The sequence below is a fragment of the Pleurodeles waltl genome, chromosome 8 (assembly GCF_031143425.1).
Source record: "Pleurodeles waltl isolate 20211129_DDA chromosome 8, aPleWal1.hap1.20221129, whole genome shotgun sequence".
Taxonomy (NCBI): domain Eukaryota; kingdom Metazoa; phylum Chordata; class Amphibia; order Caudata; family Salamandridae; genus Pleurodeles; species Pleurodeles waltl.
Genome location: NC_090447.1, coordinates 28,417,560 through 28,436,347, shown reverse-complemented (window position 1 = coordinate 28,436,347; position 18,788 = coordinate 28,417,560). Strand labels below are relative to the sequence as shown.

The 18,788-nt window shown below is 47.4% G+C and overlaps 1 protein-coding gene across 1 annotated transcript in view; it reads left to right on the top strand.

Annotated features, from left to right (window-relative positions):
• DNHD1 (dynein heavy chain domain 1) overlaps window positions 1-18,788 on the top strand; it is a 337,397-nt gene that overhangs the window by 149,577 nt on the left and 169,032 nt on the right. Inside the window, exon 22 of the mRNA XM_069203282.1 lies at window positions 14,537-17,816. Coding sequence (XP_069059383.1) covers window positions 14,537-17,816 — 3,280 coding nt within the window. The remainder of the gene's footprint in view (window positions 1-14,536; window positions 17,817-18,788) is intronic.

Here is an 18,788-nt window from a genome sequence, read left to right as displayed (position 1 = left end):
AATAAGGTCCACAGAATCAGTGATCTCCACAGATGAAGTAGTCTCCATGCAGTTCCAGGCACTTTATCCCCTTTGCTATAGATTCTATTGGAAGTGGTCCTGATGCTTGGGATGATGGGTGCTGAAGATGCTGTGGATGCAATGCATTCGATGGGGTCTTCCTGTAGCCACTCCTCAATCCACAAAGGTGATGAGGCAGTCTTAGTTACAGTGTTGACATCTCTTCAAGTCCTCTCAGTGCTGGTAGAAGTCCAGTCACCACTGGTGTACTAATCGCCCAGTATCGCAGTCACAGCCCAATCTTTCCCCGGGCAATACCTCAGCTTCTGGGTGACCAAGCAGCACTCAAACAACTCTCCCAGGCTCTGCTAACTAGAGTGCAACTGTGAGCGTTGAGTCCAGGATCTGGTGTTGAACAGCAGTAGTTGGCTGCGGTTCGAAGACTCTGGGCTACCCACTTGCCCCAGCAGGCTTCTTAGGTGTTACGGCCTTATGCTGTGACCAGGAGGCCAGCCAGCTGACCCTTGGAGCTTCTTTGCTTTCGCTGGGCTCCAGAGACGACTTCTACACGAGAAGGACACAGCAGTTATAGTCCCCCTTCTTTGATAGCCACAAGGTGCAGCAGGTGCAGTCCACGCCGTTGCAGCCTCTCTTAGCTGGTTCCACTGTGCAGCAGGGCATTCCTCCTTCGGTTCTTCTTCCAATCCAGTTGAGATCTGAGCGCTGGATGCCAGAGATGCTCTATTTATGATCAACAAATGCCCTGAAGGTAGGATGCCATTGGTAGTTAATGGGCTACCATGTTCCCTCCCTCTTGATGACCACTTCCTGGGAAGTGTGGCATCTGGCTTTCCCAAGATGCACCATTCTTTCAACCCCTAATATGGCAGAACCTTCTCTCTCTGGATCCAGAGCTCCCTATCCCTACTCAGCCCGGTGGCTACCAAGGGGCCTCACACCCCTGGAAAACCGGTATGACAACAGGTTTCCCTTCTCCTTCCCGGCTTCCAGCTACTCTGCTCAAACAATGAGGCTGCCCTTCTCTCAAGTGTTCCCCATTTGCTCTTCAAAGGGAGTTTCAGCTTTGAAGCTCTTTTTTGGGCCAACACCCATGTGGCTTCATGCAGGACGGAGGTAACACTTCTCTCTAGTGCAGGCCCCTGTTGTCTCCCTTCCTGGGCGTCATTAGGACGTCACCCCTGGAGAGCAGAAAGTTGTCTCGGGCTCAGGCTCCTTTTGTAACCGTTAAGGGCCCAGGAGATTGAAGTCAACAAAGTGGCAATTTTTTTTAAGTTGGACACTGCTACTGGTTACATTAATTTCGACTTGAGACTCAAGTCGATCTCAATGTAACAAGCCATTTGATACCTTGGAGTACCAACTTTGGTTGCACCGTTCAGGAGTTAGCACAGTTGAGGGGTCATTGTAAAACCCGGCACTAGCAACATTTAATTTACAGGCACTGGGTACAAATAGCAGCACTTTACTAGGGACATGTAAGTAAACTAAATGTGCCATCTGGGTGTAAACCAGTTTTAACATGTTTAAAAGGCAGAGCACAAGCACTTTAGCACTGGTTATCAGAGGTAAAGTGCACAGAGTTCTAAAGACAACAAAAACGAAGTCAGCGAAACAAGACGGGAGATGGCAAAATGTTTTGGGAAGATTCTGCAGAGAGGGCCAAGTTCAACACATGGTATAAGGCTTGAGAAAATGGGGTTTATTAAATGGTGTGGTTGTGCGACCTCACCATGTAATACACTCACCAACCCCTTTAGGTCCAGTAGGTTTTGTCTACAAAACCCTCAGATCAACCCTGGGTAGCTGTGGCAATAATAAATCAGTGCAATTTTGCTCAACTGCGAACAAGCCTTGGCAAAGTCAATGAACCAGACACTTAGAAACCTTTTCAAAGAAAATGCACATAAGTGTCAGTGTGGTTGGTTAGGAGTACATCAGGCAACCAACCCTGGCAAGGAGCTAGTGAGGGACCAGCAAGGTCCTCAAGAACAGTTACCTTCACAGGAGAAGCAGTCCTTCAACAGTCCCAGGCTCAGCGAACTTGGATGCAACTCTGCATTTGGTTTTTGTCCTCGGTGCTGCACAGCTTGAAGTCTTTGGGCTTGCCCCAGCAGGCTTCTTCAGCTGTTGTGTCTCGTGTCTCTGTGCTGCAAACAGGAAGCCAGTCAGCTGGCTGGGCTCTGTAGACTGCTTCTTCCTGAGCAGGACACAGTAGGCACAGTGCGTCTCCTTGGTAGCCAGCAGGTGCAGTCCATGTCGGAGCAGCCTCTTTTTGCTGGTCCTTCTTCTGAGTCGGTCGAGGTCTGAGGTCTCAGTGTCAGGGGTGCCCTTCTTATCATTGGAAAATGCCCTTAGGGCAGGATACGTTTTGGTAGCCAATAGGCTACCAGGTTCCCTCCCACCTAGTGCCCATTTCTTCTGGAGTGTGGCATCTGGCTATCCCAGAATGCACCATTCTGCCCACTCTTATCATGGCAAGACTCTCCCTCTGGTGTACAGATCTCCCTAGCCCACCCCTGGGGTGTGGCTACCTCAGGGCTACATGCCCCTGGAGAAACCAGTTTGGCAACTGGTTTCCCCTCTCGGCTCCTCTTGGCAACCTGTCTCCCTCAACAATGGGGCTGTCCTTCCCCCCCCCCCCACTCCTGTTGCACATCTGCACCTCAAATGTGGCTTCACCTTTGAAATCTGAGTGGCTTCCTGCGGGAGGGAGGTGACACCTCCCTAGCCTACAATCCTTCATTGTTCTCCTTCCTGAGAGTCATCAGCACGTCTCTCCATGACGGCAGAAGGTTGTCCCGTAAGGAAGGCTCTATGTGTGCCTCGGAAGGCACAGCAGTGTTTTTTTAAGGCAAACAAAGTGGCAGCTTCGCTCAAGCTGCACACAGCAACAAGTTACATTAATTTCAACTTGAAATACAAGTTGGGCTTAATGTAACAAGTCATTTGATACCTTGGAGTGCCCCCTTTGGCCGCATTGTTCAGGAGTTAGCACAGCTGAGGGGTTCAGCGTGTAACCTTGTACTCGCCAATTGGGGGACCAAGCCTTTCCACATTAAAACAGTAGTTTCTCGTGTTTTACTGTCAGGACAGGCAAAGTACATGTCCGGCCCGTGTGGTATTTTACACCCTGCCTTTAGGGCTCAGTAGGCCTGCCAGAAGGGGGACTTGCACACCGATCCAGGATAAGTGGTGGATTTGCCATTGACCTCAATGGCAAAGCCGGGCTTGCCGTGCATGACTACTCTACCAGTCTGCAGACTGGACGGTTAATTTTACTTGGGGACCCACAGGGTGGCACAATGAGTGCTACAAGTCATGGGGTCCCCCTCTAACTTCTGTGCCTTGGGTACCAGGGTACCATTTACAAAGGACTTACAGGTAAGTGAGCCATTCCCAGTTGGCTACAGCCAATTCCACATAGCCTTTAGGGTCAGGGCACAGGCATTGAGGTCTGGTTATCAGGGCTCAGTGCACTCTCAGAGTCAAAAAAACCGTAGCAGCATTCGAAAAACTTGGAGGTGACCATACGAAAAGAGGTCCTTGAAATGCCCTAATGCACAAATCCACCATGTTTATTCATGCACGTTGGCCTATGACTGTGACTATGACTTGGAATGTTTGTTAAAAGTTTTGTTTGTTTGTTAAAAGTGGGAAAGCCACTCATAATTATGAGGAATAGATTTCTGACTTTGCCAAAATGTTTGTGTCTAGTACATTTTTATTTTCAAATTCAATTTTATTGTGTTTTTGTGCAAATCACAGAAATAAACACCATGTGTGTACATGATAACAGTCTGCATTCTAGTCATGCATTCATCACAGGTTCTGAGGTTTTTAAACATGCATACTAATTACATACGGAACAGTCTCCTCTTGGCAACCTGTCTCCCTCAATACATACATGTAAGGGTTTTACAATATGTGTACAAACACTGAACTTACACTGAGTGTGCACAGCAGTGAGCATTGAGCCGCATGAGTCGCAGTGCCCAATCTAAGGGAGGATTTGAAGGAGCTCGTTGGTTAGGATGCTGTTTATGAATTAAGTGAGTGAGTCCAAGAGTAGATAAAATCCCACTGGTTGTCTAACTAAAAAATCACTGAGCTCTCCTCCTTTGATCTGTGTGCCACCTACCAGGCCATAGCATTGTGGTGGGTGCCTCATATGAATAACCATTAGCTGGTCCAAGTCAGATCTCCTTCCCCTTACTGCCATTACAAGCAAGTTTACTCTTGAGTTTCCAGTGAAATGGTGGGGCGCATGAATCAGCAGGGAGTTAGATGAGATCTGCTGTGAGAATGATGGCAGGGCACTCACTTGGCTCAAAGGCCATGTACCAGTGTGGTCTAAAGTGCCTCTGTTACTGACTAGCAGAGTGACCATTGCCAAAATAGAACGCCTCTCGATGGTTTTATTCCTCCTCGTTAGTATAGCGGTCCCGCTTACCAGGCACTTCCTGCACTGTATCCGCTCCAGTCTAGCCTGGGCCAGTAAACAGCCTAGAGCCATATGGGAAGCGCTTACATTACCATTTGAACAGGGAGGGATCTGTGTGCTGGATATGACGCTATACTATTACTGCACCCAAGACAGTTCGGACACTATTTGTACCACCCTGTGCCCTTTCAGCTGCATGTTGCCATGAGACTGACAATATGGCACCATGCCCGTTGTACACTATTCTCTGGTTGCCCATCAGATGCTCTGAAGTGGGGGTAGATACAGCGAAATGCAGTATTTGCACCTGGAACTGCCTTAGGCAATGTGTAATACTAGACTGTCTATTTGCGGATAAGATCCGTGCACTTAGAAAACCAGCGTGCCACTTACGGTATGCCAAGCAGTCTGCCTTCATATGAGCCAACTGTGGCTGACCTCCCTAGGAGATCTGTCCCCTGAAGGAACATTTATCATGCTATAGTCCTTTAGGGAAGTCTCCTATGGCATGCCCCTAGGCATATTCATGTTCCACTGACTTCAAACTACCTACATAGCACTGCACGGCACATTCCTCACCACTCCTGCACCAATGCATGCACTGGAAGAATTTCTGGGGTCCTACTCTTTTGGGAATATCATCCCTCGACTGTACACTACCATGCAATCCAAAGCACCTGCCTGCATCCCCAAGGCAAGATCTCTAGGCTGAAGGCTCCTGGTACCTTTCCTACGGATAAACAACAGCAGTAATATGGCACTCAGAATGGTGCGCCCTCACCCAACTTTAGATGGCGACGAATACCCAACAAATTCCCATACACGCTGTACCACACTCCTGTGCTACTGTGTGAAATGGGCCTTATCTGGCCCAACAGGACCCTGACATCATCTTCATACAAGAGACACATTTAATGTGTGTAGACCACTATCGAATGCACCGTCACTGCTATCCCCTCCAATACTGGGCATCCCCCCACCACTAAAACAGCAGCTGTCAAAATATTCTGCAAACCACACATGGGAATGACCCTACCTTGATGACGCAAGCTCACCTGCCACAAAGGCACTAAAACCTTACAATTCTTAACATATGTGCCCCAACATGTCTAGAAAAGCTAGCTCCTCCCTGGGGCTAGGAGTGATGTCAGCCCTATTAAAAAAGGAAATCACCGAACCTTCACCCACAGTCTACCTTCAACCCAACACTAGAGACTGCTCTGCTCTTTCTACTCACACGTTCACACCGCTTACTCTCGCATTAACTACATCTTCATAACCCACGCTCCACTTGCTACACTCGCCTCGGCTGCCATATGTGATATGTCTATCTCAGGCAATGCTCAGGTGGAATTCTCTTGGCATAGAGACCCACATCTGCCCTGACATCCCACGCTGTTTCCTTAACCCTCGAATATTGAGAGCCCCGGTGAACAGGGCAGATATCTTGGAGGCCATAAATGACTAGTTCACACACAACTCCTCCCCAGACATCCCTGGACACACACACTAGTAGGACCCTTTCAAATTCACAATCCGTGGCACAATCATTGGCATTGAGAAAGGTAAGACCAGAAAGGCGAGACTCGCTGAAAATTCTCTGACAGCAGAGATAAAAGACTAAGGGGTCCTTGACCAACAAAAGCCCAACAATCTCCTCAAAAGGAAACTGACTATAACTAGGGGTCAACTAAAACTGAGAGCTAACCGCATGGAATGCACCCTCCTAACAATAGGGCAGCACTTCTACCACCAAGGCAACAAAGTGGGCACCCTTTTTGACCGTAAATTAAGAGCCCAGCAGGCCAGCACCTATTTCTCCTGGGTCAAACTAGGGGTCAGAACCTAGGCAGAGAAGGAGAAGGATAACAAAGAGGCCGTCTGTGAATTCTACCAGACTCTCTATAAGTGGGTCACGGTGGATCCTGAACACATATGACATTTTCTAGGTCATTGTGACTGGGAGCCAATCCCACGTCAATGCAAGGACTCCTTGTCAACCCCCATAGATGCTGAAGAGCTGCGTAGGGTGATCCGAGCCATGCACTGGGTAAAAGGCCAGGGCCAGATGGCCTACCACTAGAATTTTACAAAACATTTGTATCTACCCTTCAGGTACATCTAGTCCCGGTGTAGAACTCCTTCATCTCAGACACCGACTTGACCCACACTGTACAGGAAGCAAAGATGTCCCTAATCCCCAAGCCAGGTAAAGGCCTGGCAGAATGCGGAACATACTGGCCCTTTGCTCTATTAAACACAGACACTAAAATCTACACAAAAATACTAGCTATGTGCATAGGCCCCGTTTCCGGGCCTTATGGATCTGGGTCAGATAGGATTTATTGGTAACTGCCAAAGGATGACAACATCTGACATCTAGCTCATCTAATTGAAAACGTCCAGGGTTGAAACCTTGGCAGCCTATACTAACTCCACTGCAGTGCTCAGAGTAAAGAGACAGTGTATGGCGCCCATCACTCTGACCCGTGGAACGAGACAAGGATGTCCCTGGTCCCATCTCCTATTCACCCTGGCGGTCCAACCACTGGCCATCAGAATTCAACAGAGGCACACGATAGCTGGCATCCCACTTGGCTGCCAATCGCATAATATAAACCTGTTTGCAGATGGTGTCCTCCTCACACTCACCAACCAGGTGGACTCCTTTGCAGCCTTAACCTCCATCTTGGAGGACTTTGAAAGAGTCTCATGTTTCAAGATCAATTTAGCCAATTCTCACTTACTTGGTATCATAATCCCACCAGCTGACCTCCCAATCCTCAAAAAATTGACCCCCTTTCAGTAGGCCGAGCAATCGATCTAATATTTAGGACTTAATATCACACGTCACCTAGATGGAGAGCACCTCTGCAAAATTATTCTCAAAGGCTTCTGCTGGTGGTGCCGACTCGACCTGCCTTGGGGTGTATAAATGTTGTTAAAATGAATATCCTCCCAAGAGTCCAATATCTATTTCAAATTCTACCAACTCTCATACCAACCCAGGACATAATCCAGCTCCAGAATAATCTACACACATATATCTGGGCGGGGAAAACTCCATGAATCCCTAACAAAATCCTAATGCTTCCAAGAGACAGTGGGGTCTGGCATGCCCAGGCTTCCTGGAGTACATCTGAGCAGCCCACCTCCGAAACATTTTGGAGTTGACAGTCTGTGAAAGCAACAAACGCTGGCTGCACATAGATCGGGTGGAGACCTGCAGCCTGCTCTGGGATTTAGCATTGCTACAGAGGCTTGTACACCCCAATGAAGATGGTACTAGATATCTGGGTTCAGATGGCGGTCCGAAAGGGCCTCACGATCTTCCCATTTAGCATTATGCCCATTATCATTAGCATTTAATTTGATAACAAGCACCAATCGCCCTGACTGGGGTATCTCAGCACAACGGCCAACTGAAGTGAGCAGAGCGCTTACATTAAAACAGCAGTTTTTAATAATTTCTTATATTTTCTGTAATTTGAGCAAGTATGACCATCTAATGGCAATTTGTTCCAATAAGTGGGGACCAAATAAGAGACAGTAACGCTTTCTCCCTAGAACACAAATTCCTAGTAAGATAATAGTGTTTAAGCCTCTGACATAAGCAACTTGGACCTTTCCCCAGTAAGGCCTTATGGGCTAGGCAACATATTGTACATAGTATTCCGTTTCTTAACAGGCAACCAATGTAGTGATCTTAAAAGTGGAGTGGAGGCAGTTCTAGGAGGGAGAGGGCAGGTCAGCCGTGCTGCAGTATTTTGCACAACCTGTAATTTGGACAGTAATGACTCATTAGAAGAAACCAATAGTGCATCACCATAGTCTAGTCGGCTCACAATAAGAGCCTCTGCCAGGGTCTTTCTGGCTGCGAGTGGAAGAAACGAAAGAGCTTTCCTCAATAAAAGTAGCATGTAGAAACTTGCCTTTTCATTTTAAGCTGCTGATCTAACCTGACACCAAGCTTTTAATGACCTTGCTAGGATTGGGGTCCTTGCCTAATTCCCAAGGCCACCAGTCAGGGGTCCAGAGTAGTTGAGCTTTCCCCAAAAGTATCATCTCTCTTTTTCCTGGGTTAAACTGGAGAAAGTTGTCAGACATCCACACTGTAATGGCTTTCAGACTACTAGAAAAGCAATCCTTCACTTTGTCTATATATCTTTATCAAAGGAGATGACCAGCTGCGTGTCATCAGAATAAGACAAAATTTCAAACCCAAAGGATTTGATGACTTTGACAAGGGGTGCCACATAACTATTAACTAGAGTGGGATTCAAACATGAACCTGAGGGACCATCATGGTCCCCGATTTGAAGGCACCCATTGAAACAACTTGAAATTTGTCTTCCAAAAATTCTTGGAACCAAACTAACGCTGTCCCCAGAATCCCTATGTCATTCAATGTTTGAAGTAGCTTGGCATGTGACACTATGTCGATAGCTGCTAGAAACTCAGAATTCAAGCCAGCCCTGGAGACCCCCACCTCCCCAAAATGAGAGCGGGGAGACTGCAGAATTGTGGGCGAACTCTTTCCGAGCAGCGACATTAAATCATTTGAACAATGCAAGCAAGATTTCCATATCACGGAAAAGTCGCAACTCCAGCACTACCAGCTTAGACACTGGGTACCACGCTCACTGCTCCACTCTTGGGCCAGCCACTTGGCCGTTATCTCACTTTGAAAAAGTGGTACAGGCCTTTGGGGGCTCGAAGAGGTTGAAGTTGCAAACCTATTGTGCCATCCAAGATTCTATACCTCATTTCTACAAAAATACTAAATGAGGTGGATAACAGACTTGGGAAAGGACATGCACCTAAAGACTGGGTAATCCCTCCAAAGCAATCCCCAGAGGGAACCAGCATACAAGTGATGGTGCAAAGGTATCTTACCCCGGTAGTGTCAATCAAATGTATTCCACAACCTCCCACCTCTAACCAAGAGAATGGCACATTCAGACATGTGCGGTGGGGCTGTGTGCTCATCCAGACATTTTGGAAACAGATTCTGGGCTACATCAAAGCCACCTTGGGATGCCCTATCCCAGATGACCCAGCTTTGCTCCTAGGGATACGACTGACCGAGATGACGGGGATAATGGGCTCGAACAGGACACTTACACACCACATGATGGGAGCAGCAAACAACTGATTGTCCTCTATTGGAAGTGACTAGAGCCACCACCCACCTCCCTCTGGTTCCACATGATATGGGAGGTCCTAACCATGGAAAAAACACTCACAGCTTAGCAAAAATAGAGGAGAAATTTAGCCCCTCGGAGATTACAACCCTAAGCTCGAGTTTTGCAGCCACATCACACAGGCTCAGGGCCCTGTAGCTTTCTCATTGCTTCTAGAACTAAGACCTTATACTCAACATGGGGAAGGTTAACATCATCATGTTCCGCCGCCCTCTCTTCCTCCTTTACTTCCACCTGCCCTCCCTCCCACAGACACCCTACCTTTTCACAGCTTAGCATTTACGCTGTTTCCATGCCCAAAGCTCCCTCCCTAGAAGGGTTGTTACTGGCGCTGATGGGTGGTTAGTGGGCTTTGTTACTTCTTGTACTGCTTAAATAACATATGGAAAGCATGTGTACCTGCACCATTTTATACAGGGAAATGAGTACAAATATCTGTTAAACAATAGGCCTTATCAACAACACCCACTGGACAGTCTCTAGTGCCATAGATGCTGAGTTGTTGCATTCATCATGGGACTGCACATGTGTTGCTGGTTATTGGGCCTCCATGTTCAATGTTAACTGGCATATTACTGACTTTAGACTACAGAGAATTCCACTAGTGGCATTTTACGTTGATGATGTACTGTTCGGGATTATCTGCCTGGTGGCCATGTTGCTCATACTAGCTAAGTGCAGGGTAGCGATTCAGTGGGGCCGCAGAACACCACCAGAGACACAGGATCAGCTAAAGGACAGAGTGTACTGCCACGAACAGCTTGAACACTGCTGGGAACTCACGCCTACTAAATCCCGTCCTAAAGATATTTGGGGTCCAGTCGCCAACTATTTGGCTCTTCAGAAGCAGAGTGATAACACAACAGTCACTCAGGTCCAGGAAGAAGGGGCCCGTGCCTAGACACCTTCCGCTTGAGTAAGAGTAGTTTGGACACTGCGTATTGTGGTGTGTTGCACCCTTTGGGCAGGTCACACCGCCGCGTGTAAGTCACTGTAATGGGTCCTGCACGCTTCCCGATAGGTTTGCATGTTACATAATGGCAAGGTGCTAGTTCCTCTAGTTATCTGCTCCTGTAACACCACTTTGACTATATCCTACTATATTGCATGTCACGATCACTTATATAACAACATATGCCAATGTGTGTCCTAATGATCCAAAGCGTACTGTGAAATGCCTCCTTCAGTGAATTGCTTGTGTAACATGTTAATGACTTTTCAATTAACATTATATAAATAAAACAAACATATATGCTCTAATCCTGACCTCACCTACTCCAGGTTTAGGCCATACCCCCACCGATCCCAATTTGAGGGTGACACACCTCTCTTCAACTATGTGGTTTGGTGTCAAACCACATTCTGTGGAAGACCTGTAGAAGACACCAGCCCTGCTACAAAGATTCAATTTTGTGTGTAAGACACACCCTGATGGCACGATAGGTAGCCCCCTCCCCACCCATCAGTGCCTGTATAGTGAAAACGTTGTTGTTTCGAGATAGATTTGTTAACCTTGATATTTGTGAAGTCTTGTTGACCTGCAGGATAGAGGTCAGTCCAGTCTTATGGGCCAAGAGTGCTGAACGTTTCTCATGGTCTCTGGGGCTTCTTCAGAAGAGAGGCTTATCTCACTTCTGTCCCACCGGATAGAGGAAATTGAAAATGAGGAACTAAGATGATTTGATCTAGACTTTCAGCCCTCTTCCCTGACATCACCTGCTAGGAAGATGCAGCTGAGGTTTGTTCCCATCACCCCCCTTCAGAACATCCCACTTCACTTACTCTGAAAGATCTCATGTCCGTGCATTTGGTCCGACAGCCCCTTTAAGTCTCTCCCCCGGAGGATATGACGTTCCACATTGTGAAGCAATTCAATGTGTGATGTTCCTTCGAACCACCTTGTGAACGTGTTACAAGGTTTGTACGGTTTGAACATCCCTCTTGTGGTCCTGCATCCCAGGGATGCTACACATGCGTTGCGCTGAGTATTCGGAGCCTAAAAGGCCCCACCGTGTACTTGTTTTCAAGGGTTGGGGGCAAAAGCCAGACGCTTTCAAGCAGGCGACACCCACAAGCGTGTCCAGAGGCAGGCAAAGTACTTCCTGCTAGACCTGGCTTTAAATCCCCAGGCTTGAAACCAGTTGAACGGGAGTTCAACCGCAGGAATGTCTCAGGCACCGTACAATGCTGGATCGCAGTGGTGATTATGTGACTCACATTAACACACCCCTGTAAATGTTCATTTTAAATGGCAATGGCTATACAACTGTTCTTGGTTCAGAGGGTTAATTAAAGGCATATCATATTCTAGTTACAGAAGGACCAGTCTTAACCCTTATGTTTATTTAAATAAATGTATATAGATACATTACTGCTGCTATATTGCTAGATTATGCAGCATCACCCTAATGACGTTAGTATTTAAAGGGCCCGTAAACCCAGTGTTTTTCCTTCTTAGAATTGATTACAGTGAATCTGTTTAACAAAGGACCCCGTGTTCCAGCGCACTTACCTCGCTGGAGGTCCAGTAACTGTTGTGCGTCAGCGCCTGGCAGATTGTTCCAAAAGCTTGGAGCCAGTTTCCAGGGATGCGTTCACGGAGGATCAGTTACCAGGACTTAGGAATGATGATCCTACCCTGGGCAGAAATGGAGCTTTCGAAGGCGCCTTCCTTCAGGCTGGAGGATGGAAAGAGAATACTTTTCAGTCTTGGAAAAAGAGGCGACCGACCCAGAGTGTCTCCACGGAAACATGAAAAATGGGGGACCTGGGAGAGCGCTCCCAAACGTGGGACACTTGACCCCCATCCCACGGGGTACGACAAATGGTACTGGGAGAGGACTCCCGAGTACCGTGCCCCCCCGCAGTACCGTGACACAGTACCGCCCGCCCTCCAACATATCCAATGATATTTGTATCAGTGATACTGAGGCTGTTGCTGGAAGCAGTCAAGGAGACTTATGTTTGCATTATTTTGTACTTGTCTGTACATCTGATGGGTTTGTAATGTAGAGTGCGTGCTGGCCGCTGAAGTTAAAAACAATAAACATTTTCATAAAAAGGAGAAACCAAGTTTGGTGTCATATAACATTCTGATGTGGGAGCATCTTTTCCAAGCATCTCCTGAGTTAGGGCAGTCCGCGGCACATTAGCCAATTCGTCACTCTACCCTCACCCTGTCCCCCTGACGTCACTCACGACTCTGCATTGCTGTCGCAATGCTTCCAGAACGAGGCCACGAGTTCCACCAAAACCAGATAGACTAACTGGTGCTTCCTGTATTTAAACAAGAGCCACGAGGACTCAATCTGTGGTTTAACCGAGACAGGCAGGGCTGGCAGCAGCCACGGAGGCAGCCACGGAGGCAGGCACAGGGGCAGCCACGGAGGCAGGCACGGACGCAGCCACGGAGGCAGGCACAGGGGCAGCCACAGAGGCAGGCACGGAGGCACAGAGGCAGCCACAGAGGCAGGCACAGAGGCAGGCACGGAGGCACAGAGGCAGCCACAGAGGCACAGAGGCAGGCACAGAGGCACAGAGGCAGCCACAGAGGCAGGCACGGAGGCACAGAGGCAGGCATGTCAGCACAGAATTATTATAGACTGTCCTCGGGGAATACTCACATGTACCAGAAATAAACCTCCACCCAAAATAAAACCTTTTGAATGCTGGACATTTTTTGTAATAATTGCATAACCCATGCATTTGATACAATATATAACGGTAAAGTAAGCTATATATGTGTGCCTGGTTCCAGATATTATAGGAATGGTTACTTGTGTAAGTTATATTGTATACTGGTATTTAAGATAACTTCATTGCATGGACTTGATAGCCCTCTGTTAATGTGACAGAAATTCTGAATACAAATATCTTGATTTCTACTTAGATTAATATTTGAGTTTCATTTCTGTAGTCCTAGAACAGTAGGTGCTTCTGATAGCTGTATATATGATATGTTATTTAAATTTGATTTACATAGAATCATCTGCGTGCACAAAATGTCCTAGGGCCCAATTCACAAATGCCAAACTAAGAAAGTCAGAATTATTTTTTTGTGGGACTTTTCTTGTCATGCAATGTGGGACTTTTCTTGTCATGCAAACACATTTCTAATGGTTAGAGGAATCACAATGGATCCTAAGGTCCCTCCAACAATACACAACACTCACTACTGCCCTGGAGCACTTCAGTGTGTAAACGTTCCCAGGCACAATTTGTGTTGGGTAGAAAGTTCTCCATATGTAATATTGATGCAAATCTGCTTTGGCACATGCACTTTAATGTTTTTGTCTAACTGTAAAACATTTTTCTCTGTTGAGAAACCCTTTCTCTGGAGACCCCCACCACTACTTTGGCATTGTTCCTGCCCTATTCTCACACCGGAAAAACTTACTTTTGCTTGTGAAAGGGGCAAGGCTGTGTGGATTTTTATGGTGTCAAACTACCTGCAAAGCATTTCTGATCACATCCCAATGTCCATTTTCGAGGGTGTTCACTTACATTTGAAGGCTGCTCCCCAGACACTTACACAAATCCTACCTAATAGCCCTAAAATTCCAAATTTGCAATTCTGCCGCTCTGGCTGAATTGCAACATTTGTAGGTATAACTTATAAATGTAAAATTCTACAGCAATAATTGGAATTGAAATGCAATTGGAATTTTCTGTTTGCATTCTGTATATTTTGCACCCTTAATTCACCCCAAGTTCAACTTAACATGCACAAAAGGCTTTGGGTTTCAGGCCAGTAGCGCAGACTGAATGGCATTTGTATTACATGTTTTGTACGTTGTAACCTAAGTAATACCAGACATTGAACATGCTAGAAGTATTTTATGAGTCTCTTATAGATGTAGTATTTTTTCAGGTTCCCAAATTTGAGAAGGTGGACACGAGTTACCGCAGACTCATCCAGGCCACGAGCCAAGACTCCTTTGTGCTCTCCATTCTGGCCCACGGACAGAGCAAGAGGGACTGGGCCTTGCGGGGAGAGCCCCTGAAGACCATGCTCTCAGATGGACTCGCAGTCATGGAGGGGATCATCTGCGAGCTGCAGGATCTGCTGGAGACCACCAGAGCCAGCTGCCCGCGCCTTTATTTTCTCAGTGACGATGAAGTCATAGCTCTGCTCACATCCTCCGTTGAGGCTGGTCAGAGGGTGACATGGGCCAAGAGATGCTTCCGAAATGTGCAGGATGTGGAGTTTGAAACTCGTGAGACGGACAACAGCAGCTCAGCATTTGCGCTCTACGCTCCCAGAGCGGTAGCCAAAGCCATCAGAGGGTCCCATGGAGACAGGGTGCCCCTGCATTCTCCCCTAAAAGGAGACCTAAAAGCCACAGCATGGCTTTGCCATTTTGAGTGTGCCATGAAAGAGACCTTGTCACTTTTGCTGAGAGAATGCCTTGATGAAAGGGTGTCTATGAGGGAGACATTAGACGCTGTGTTTGAGAGCCGACCGGGATCGTCCACCAGCAGCACAAAGAGCCCTGAGCTGCACACAGTGGGAGAGCTTTGGGGCAACCTCGCATCAGCCTTCCCTTTCCAGTGTATCCTCGTGGCGGAAGAGGTATCCTGGTGGAGTGAGGTAGAAGAAACCCTCTTTACTACGCCAGCCAAAAGGACCGCCCTGAGTCACAAGCAGAGACTGAAGATTGAAGCCTTGGTGAAGTATACACAGAGGTACCGTAGACCCCAAGCCCCACAGGATGCACCGGAGAGCCCGCTACGTGCTTTACTCTCTGCTCTCATCCTACACTCTGTGCATCATCGGGACACCATAACTAGCCTTCTGCAGCACAGGGTGGAAACAAGGGCTTCTTTTGAATGGGCGAAGCTTTTTAAGTACCGTATGAACTTACACCTTCCAGGTGCCGGAGGACAAGAACCGAGATCTTTCACTTTTGATGATGAATTGACTCGGAAGCAAGAGACAGACTGCTACGTGGAAGTTCTAGATGGAAGACTGCACTATGACTATGAATATACAGGTCCTACCAGTATGCACGTGGGCTCCACCTTAACAGAGAAGAGCCTGATGGGTCTAATTCTAGCGATACAGGAGTATTACTGTGCAACTTTAATCGGCCACGAGGGAATGACAAAAATGGAGACTATCCTCACTTTAGCCAATGCCCTGGGCCGCCAAATTGTTGTCCTCACCTGTTCAGAACAGACAGGATTGCAGTGCATCAGCCAGAATCTCTCTGGAGCAGTGCAGGCTGGAGCATGGCTTCTCCTGGAGACTGCCGACCAACTGAGCCAAGGGACACTTGGAATGACAAGCCAACTTCTGGCAGATGTGCGCAAGGCATGCCTTGCTGTAACGCAAGCAAAAGAGCCCAGTCATAATTTAAATAAAGAAGCTGCAGCTTATGAGTGTCACGAAGAACAGGAGGCCAGTTCTTTAAGTACCCAGGACACAGCAAAAAAAGTAGTTGAGCGGGCCCAAGACAAGGCCACCCCCAGTAAACTGTCCGTTATTGGAAATATTAATTTTATTGGTAATCTTATAAGTGTTCGACAGAGCTATGGGTGCTTCATGACTCTTTCTCAGTGTAGACCAGCCAACAATATACCTATAAACCTTTCCATGGCAATGAGGCCTGTGTCCATAGTTTACCCTAACCTTAAAACAATGGCAGAAGGGAGCATGCTTGCTGCTGGTTTTCAAGATGCAACACGCTTGGCTGGAAAAATTAATTCATTTTTTGAATTGGCACATAAATTAGGCTTTGTCCATCATCCCAGCTGCCACCAAATGGTTCGAAGAATCATAAACGCTTCGGTTGCATGCCTAGATAAGCATTCAGCGACTTGTCGTTCAGCCAGTTGTTTGTCACATCAGTCTGGGTCAGATGCATGGAAGAGTGTTGCTAGTGTGTATGAAGATGCTGAGATCCTGGTAGATGCAGCTCAGGGGGAACATTTAGGCACACACAACACTGAGGTACATTATCCAGTCTTTGATCGCAGAAGGTCTGCCGCACTTCTCTCTGTGAACCTTGGCCTGGAGGAGGAGCGGGCATTGATTAGAGCCCTGCTTGCTTCTCCACTCTTTTCTGCCCCAGACTCTCCTGATCTAGGCAACCTTAAGGAACTTCTAAGAAATGTTTTTCCAATGTCTGTGACTCTACTTTTGGAAACAGCCTCCTTCCCCAGATTAGGTAGTGCTGTGAATGCCGAGCTCCAGGAGTCCAGGCTTCATGTAAACGCAGAACTCACTGGCACAATGCTTCAGTTGTATCAGGCTCTTCTTCAAACACGAGGGGTCATCCTTATGGGTTCACCTGGAAGTGGCAAAACCACGTCCTGGAAAATTCTGGCTAGAGCGCTTAACCGATTGGCATCTAGTGACTGTCAAAGCACCAAATATGTTGAAGAAGAAGAAGAGACAGAATCTGCCAACTTGTATAGTGAATGCTATGGACCTGTCACCTCTGAATGTTTCTATCCTAGCAGCCTTACAACAGAAGAATTTTTAGGTAGATGGGAAAATGGGAAATGGAGCTATGGACTATTTGCTAAGCTTCTTCGACAGTCTGGTACAATTTCTCTCACTCATCTGGACATAGAAAGAAATACTTACAAAGAGCAAACATGTCTCAGGACTAGCATGTCTGATCCCCAAAAGTGGGTTGTACTTGATGGCTTGCCAGAGTCAGAATGGTTGGATCAGGTTAGCTGTTTGCTTGGTCCTCATCCTTTCTTGAGCCTTCCAAACTCTGAGCAGATAGGAACACCTAAATCACTGAAGTTAATCTTTGAGGTTACCGATCTGGCTAACATCTCTCCATCCTTGTCCACCCAGTGTAGCCTTGTGTACTACTCCGGTGACCAGATGTGGCGGGCCGTCCTTGCTGCTTGCTTGTCCTCCCTCTGCTTTAGGTACAGTATAACCCGACGCACTGCTGACATGATCGGAACACTCAGCGAGGACCTCTTCCCTGCAACGCTCTCCTTTCTGGGGCAAATATGCAGCCCAGTACTAGAACCGCATGCCCACTTGGCGATCACTGGCTTGGGATCTGTTGCCAACGGGCTTCAGGAAATCACATCTTTTCAAAAAATATTCCTAGTGCTGTTAGATCTGCACCTACGTCGAGACAAGACCCAGCTCTCTGCACTGAAGAAGCCCATGGCAGGAGGTAAGGTGAAAACTAATTAGTGGAATGAGATAGCATGATGTATGAAATATAGCATTGCTTTGTTTAAAAACTTACCATGTTCTTTTCTTTAGGTCAATGCGATTATGTCTCGTACCTAAATATTCATGTTTGCCGTCTCTCGTCAAGATTTGAAATGGGTTATAAAGTGTATTTTTTGTGGCTCGCAGACATATTTGGCTTAACATTTTCTTGATAGGACATGCATTAAGGTTTCTGATGGATACAACTACCTGTGGATTCCTCACCTAATGAATACTCCCATGGCGCCAGCATTCGACGGAAATCTTCTTACTAGTCTCTGCACGTCGACGAGGACGTCACTCTAGCCCACGCGACGCCGCCTGACGTCATACAGGCAATAAGAGGTCCTCGACGACGTGCGGACGTCAGTTCCCTTTTTTCCGTGCATTCGAAACGGTTATCTTCGAGGGAGCAACTGTTACTTTTGTGGTTACAGTGTATTTTTGCTGCGTAGTCTTTCGCTGTGGTAATAATGTCGCAGAGAAAGTCTGGATTCAAGCCTTGTCGTGAGTGTGGAGGCAAGATGTCGGTGACGGATCCTCATTCCGATTTGCCTTTGGTGTTTGAGCTCCGACCACGACGTCTCGACTTGTGATTCATGCCAGCACATGAATCCAAAGGCCCTCAAGGAACGTGAGGCGAAGCTGTTTATGGCGAAATCGAAGGAGAAGCATCACAAGAAGTCTTCTTCTCCAAGACATCGGCGTCATCGAGACTCCCGGCGCCGTAGAGAATCTCGGCGTCATTCGAAGGAGACTCGTTCCAGGTCTTCGGATCGGCGCCGAAGGACATGGGAGATCAGTCCCACGGTTACGCCGCATCCTTCGACGCCGTTGCCCTCTCCGGCGTCTCCAACTTCACCTGGACAGGCGTCGGTGATTGAGGTATTGGAGCCTCAGGTGTTTTCTCCGGCGTTGCAGACGTCGAGGC